This window comes from Sceloporus undulatus, chromosome 1, assembly GCF_019175285.1.
Source record: "Sceloporus undulatus isolate JIND9_A2432 ecotype Alabama chromosome 1, SceUnd_v1.1, whole genome shotgun sequence".
NCBI classification, from domain to species: domain Eukaryota; kingdom Metazoa; phylum Chordata; class Lepidosauria; order Squamata; family Phrynosomatidae; genus Sceloporus; species Sceloporus undulatus.
In genome coordinates, this window is record NC_056522.1 from 2,287,170 (window position 1) to 2,293,080 (window position 5,911).

The 5,911-nt window shown below is 46.7% G+C and overlaps 1 protein-coding gene across 1 annotated transcript in view; it reads left to right on the plus strand.

Annotated features, from left to right (window-relative positions):
• The first annotated feature begins 393 nt into the window (after positions 1-393).
• CIB4 (calcium and integrin binding family member 4) overlaps positions 394-5,911 on the plus strand; it is an 18,891-nt gene continuing 13,373 nt past the window's right edge. The window contains exons 1-3 of the mRNA XM_042446719.1: positions 394-447; positions 747-781; positions 3,746-3,842. Coding sequence (XP_042302653.1) covers positions 394-447; positions 747-781; positions 3,746-3,842 — 186 coding nt within the window. The remainder of the gene's footprint in view (positions 448-746; positions 782-3,745; positions 3,843-5,911) is intronic.

Sequence of the window (5,911 nt, forward strand, 5' to 3'; positions counted from 1 at the left end):
GTTTTCTGCTGCTCCAGAGAACAGGACCAAGAACAAGGGATGTAAGCTCCAGGAAAAGAGATTCCAGCTGAGCATTAGGAAGAACTTCCTGACAGTAAGGGCTGTTTGACAGAGGAACACACTCTTCCCTCGGAGAGTGGAGTCTAACTCCTTGGAGGTCTTTAAACAGAGGCAGGACGGCCATCTGTCAGAGATGCTTTGATTGAGAGTTCCTGCGTGGCAGAAGAGGATTGGACTGGATGGCCCTTGGGGTCTCTTCCGTCTCTAGGATTCTATGAAAGATGATGCTCCCTTGATTTATTCTTGGTCTGTGTACCTGGTTACTAAGGGTTACGAGAGGCTTGGTTCCATTTTCCTCTGCTTCTCCTGGTCATCGATATTCCGGTAAGAAGCATGGGGCTGTGTTCAAGCAACTCCATGAAGAAAGGGGAGCTAGAAGAATATCAGGTGAGCAGGCAGTCAGGCCCACAAAGCTGCCCAATCATCATCACCGTCATCGTCATCATCTCTCCACATAGGGCATGGTTTCCAGACCCTTCACCATTTTAGTCACCCTCCTTTGGACCTGTTTGGTGAGACAGGAGGGAGCCATGGCAGTTAAAGTAGGGCCAAGTGCTGCAAATGTATTTTGGGGAAAACACCAATGTATATTTTCCACATGGCCTTTGCATTTGCCTTATGCGCCTGGAAACAGGTGAGGCAGAGGGACTCATGTGCTATCCTTCTCTCTCTGTGGTTTGGTGCAGGTGCTGACGTTTCTCACCAAGAGAGAAATCCTTCGGTAAGTCCATCTCCAATTTTACTTTTTACTCCTGCTCTTTACCTATGCATGAAAGGTAATGTAGGTTGCATCTGCACTGCAGAATAAATGCAGTTTGACACTGTTTTAACTGCCATGACGCAATGCTAGGGAATCATGGGATTTGTAGTTTGTTGTGACATCAGAGAACTATCTCACAAAACTACACACACCGGAATTTGCTAGCATTGAGCTACGGCAATTTTAATACTGAAACTCTGACACCATGCTGGTTCCCCACCGCCAAAAGAGGTTTTTCATTACCATCATTTGAAGCTGAGAAAGTGTGACTTGCCCAAGGCCACCCAGCTGGGTTTCCATGGCTGAGAAGGCCTGTGCTGCTCAGGCCTCATTTCAAAGTGCTGTGTTCAGTTCTGGGCACCAGTTGGAATAGGTTCTGAGAGGGGCATCCGGGTTGACACAAAACCCAGAAGGAAAGGTTGAAGGAGCTGGGCATGGTCAGCTTGATGGAGGGAAGAAGGAGAGTAGACATGGTTAACTCTTTAAATACCTCGAGAGAAGAGGGGCAGGTTTAGACTCTGCTGCCCCGAGAGTAGGACCAGGTCTAATGGCTGTAAAGTAGAGGTGGGTAGATTGCCATTGTCTTGATAGCAAGAGTGGTTCAATGGAACAATTGCCTAGAGAAGTGGTGGGTTCTTCTTCTATGGACATGGAATCATAGGGCCCATTCACATTACAAAAAAAATCGGTTTTGAAACCGATTCAATCACGTGAAGTTCCTACTCACCCCAAATCTCTCACAAGCGAATCTGGGGCTTGCACACCCGTTCCGTGTTAAAAGGCCCCTAGCCCAGGTCTTTTGAAATCGCCGCCAATACCGTTTCTTTTTAAAAACCCCGGGTCCTGGGAATGAGAACTTTGGCCTCGATCACGATCGAGGCAAATTGAGGGAGGGATTTAGGTCAGAGGGTGGGCAAAGGGCAAGGCATTTCCTCCCCTCATCGGAGGGGAGGGGGAGGAGGAAAGAGCCCTGGGAAGAAGGGAGCAAGGGAAGGCATTCTTTAGGAGCCTCTTTTCCCTGCATCCCCTGCCCAAAGCCCTCTGTCGCTGGGCATTCCTTCCCTTGCAGGAGGAAAAAATCACGGAGCTCATGTCAGGCAACCCCCCCCCCTTTTCAAATTCAAACAATTTTTTAACCATTTTTTTTGAGCGCACATGCGCATGGTTTCTATTCCAGAGGCAGATGGAGCCAGGCTTGCACTTGCTTTCTGCAGAGGGAGAAGCTACAAATGTTGCAAACAATCAATGTTACATTTTTAACCATTTTTTTTGAGCAAATATGCGCATGATTTGTCTTCTTGAGCAGATACAGCAAGGGAAGCAAAGGGAAAGCTAATGTTGCTTTTAAAAGCATTAAAAAAATGCATGGCAATCCCATCCTTTGCCTGGGACAGGGGCAGATCTGACCCAAAAGCCCACAGGTTTATTAAAAGAGAGAGAGAGAGAGAGAGGCATCTCTCTCCCTGCTTCAGCCGCTGAAACCCCTGTGCCTGGCTCTTTAAAAAGGGAGGACACTTCCCCCGATGCCCTGCAAACGTCACCATGACGATAGCTTGATTGGCAGCGGCCAATCTACAGAATGCATTCGATTTCTGTCAAAATGCATTCGATTTCAATTTGTAGTGGGCACTTGCTAATGGAGCGATTCGGGGGAGGGGCATCCGGATCATCCCAGTTCCCTCCATGTCTTTTACCCCAGTATGAATGGGGCCATAGAATCATAGAGTTGATTCATCCAGTCCAACCCCATTCTGCCATGCAGGAACTCTCAATCGAAGCATCCCTGACAGATGGTCATCCAGCCTCTCCTTAAAGACCTCCAAGGCAGGACGCTCCATCACTCTCCAAGCTGTTGCAGCAAGGAGACGCAGAGACAGAATGGGGGTGCACAAGACTCCTTCAAGCCTTCCTCCTAGCCAGGCTCTTGGCTGGGCCTTTTATTGTCATCTTGCTTACTTCCGTCCATTGTCTTCCTTACAATCATTGATGATAGCCTTGCTCCTAGGTCACCGGACTGGCATGACAGGTGCGTGATCAGTGCATGCTTGGTGCGTGCTCTTGAGGCAAGGAAGCAGGATATGGAGACCAGCTAAGCCAGCCGAATCAACATGGGCTTATCTATCTAATTATGGATAAAGCATTGTCATCTCGAGAGAAGGTCGAAGTCCTATGGTTTGCCAGTAGAACTGCCACGTTTCAATCTTGATGAGCATTGCTATCCTGAGAGAGGGTCGCGACCCCATGGTTTTGCTCATGGGGTTGCCACACCAAGGAATCATCTTCCACTGTCAAACAGCTCTTACTGTCAGAAAGTTCCTCCTAATGTTTAGGTGGAATCTCTTTTCCTGGAGCTTGCATCCATTGCTTCATTGTGTCTTATTCTCTGGAGCAGCAGAAAACAAGCTTGCTCCCTCCAAAATATGACATCCATCATATCATCTCTCAACCTTCTCTTCTCCAGGCTAAATATTCCCAGCTCCCTAAGTCTCTCACAGAATCACAGAATCATAGAATCATACAGTTGGAAGAGACCCCAAGGGCAACCCCCCCAACCCTATTCTGCCATGCAGGAAATCTCAGTCAAAGCATCCCTGACAGATGGCCATCCAGCCTCTGTTTGAAAACCTCCAAATAAGGAGACTCCACCATCCTCCCTGACATTGCCTTCCACTGTCAAACAGCTCTTACTGTCAAGACGTTTCTCCTAATGTTCAGATGGAATCTCTTTTCCTGTACCTTGCATCCAGTGCTATGGGTCCTATTCTCTGGAGCAGCAGAAAACAAGTGTGCTACATCCTCAACAACCTCAACAACCACAAGCAATATGAATGTCCCAGCATGGTAACCAAAACAGCTCCAGTAGTACTGTATAGCATAAATGTTGCTGACCTGGTCCTCTGTTGTTATTTTTCTTTCCTTTTCCAGCATTCATGATGCATTCTGTAGTGCGTGTCCCCAAGGGAAGGATTACAGAGAAGAGAAACTCCCCGCAGAGCAGGTGTGCACTTGGCCACAGCTGAAGGTGAGCTTGGACTGCCGCCTGCAAAATGACAGGGTCTCTTGCTCTCTGGGTTACGTGATCCACTGGTGGGGAGGTCATGATATGAGCCACACTCCATGGATGGGAGATCTCTGCAAATACGCACACTGTGCATGGGAGGGAAGACGGTGCCCCGACAAGACACTGTGTGCAGTCAGAAACTATGGTAGAAAGCAGCGATATAGAATCATAGAGTTGGAAGAGACCACAAGGGCCATCCAGTCCAACCCCATTCTGCCATGCAGGAAATCACAATCAAAGCATACCTGACAGATGGCCATCCAGCGTCTGCTTAAAGACCTCCAAGGAAGGAGACTCCACCAAACACCAAGGAAGCATCTTCCACTGTTGAACAGCTCTTACTGTCAGAAAGTTCCTCCTAATGTTTAGGTGGAATCTCTTTTCCTGGAGCTTGCATCCATTGCTTCATTGTGTCTTATTCTCTGGAGCAGCAGAAAACAAGCTTGCCCCCTCCTCAATATGACATCCTTTCAAATATTTAAATAGGGCTGTCATATCACCTCTTAATCTTCTTTTCTCCAGGCTAAACATCCCCAGCTCCCTGAGTTGTTCCTCATAGGGCTTCATGGTTTCCAGGCCCTTCACCATTTTAGTCGCCCTCCTTTGGACACATGGCTCCAGTTTCTCAATGTCCTTTTTGATTTGTGGTGCCCAGAACTGGACACAATATTCTAGGTGGGGCCTGACCAAAGCAGAATACAGTGGCACTATTACTTCTCTTGATCTAGACACTATACTTTTACTGATGCAGCCTAAAATCGCATTGGCCTTTTTAGCTGCTGCATCACACTGTTGACTCATGTTCAGTTTGTGGTCTACTTGGACTCCCAATGGGTTTCATGTCTGAGTGGAGATTCGAACCCTGGTCTCCAAAGTTATAATCCAACACTCAAACTGCAACACCACACTGGCTCCCTGTACATCCTTCTTAAAACGAAGCATCCTGAGGCCTTGCCATTCAACTACAGAACAATACACAGATTAACATATAAATCACTTCTTCTCAACCAACAGAGTGTGTGTGTGTGTGCGCGCGTGCACACATACACACACACACACACACACACACACACACATATACCCCATTGTCTTCCATGTCAGCATTCTCTGAAGATGCCAGCTACAGCTGCTGGCAAAAAGTCAGGAATAAACTCTTCTCGAGCATGGCCTCATAGCCCGAAAAACCCACAAAAATCTATGAATGCCAGCAGTGAAAGCCTTCAACTTCACAATGCTGTTTGGCACCACTTTGACTGTCATGGCTCTATCCTATGGAATCCTGGGATTTGTCATTTGTAGTGGCACCAGAGCTCTCTGAGAGAGAATGCCAAATAACTCACAAAGCTACAAATCCCAGGATCCCAGAATATTGAGCCATGGCAGTTAAAGCAGTGTCAAACTGCATCATTTCTGCAGTGCAGATGCAGCCTTAATGTGTGCAAATATTTTTGTCTGATGTGGAATGGCCACCATCAATTCCATGTTTCACCATGCCTCTGTGTGTGTTCATGGTGCACGGAAGCACATGTGCACTCCATGTGAAGGTGCATGGCACATACATATGTGGTTTGCATATTTGTTTCCTTCTTAATGCTATGGCTCAGCTAATGTCTGGGTTCTGCTGAGCATTCAACAAAAGTGTTGCACTGCACAATAAATGCATCTAACTCCGCAGGGAGGGAACAGCATGTTTAAAAATTCAGGCACTGGAGGGTTTAATTAAAATCCAAGAAATAAATATATTTAGCCACGCTGTCAATTTAGATTACTGTGAGCAGGTTTACATATTGTGAGTATATATTTTTACACATTTAATTAATGCTGTTTGCACAGAAGGGATGCATGGGGCATCAGGCGGCAGGAATCGGAGGAGTTCAGCACGCTCTTTGCGAGTGAGGAAATGGTTGAGCCATTCAGGAAACACTCCTGGAAATGGTGCAACCCTAAGCCTCTCTCCCACTCTTGAATATGCAGGTGTCTATTATTATTATTATTATTATTATTATTATTATTATTATTATTATTATTAT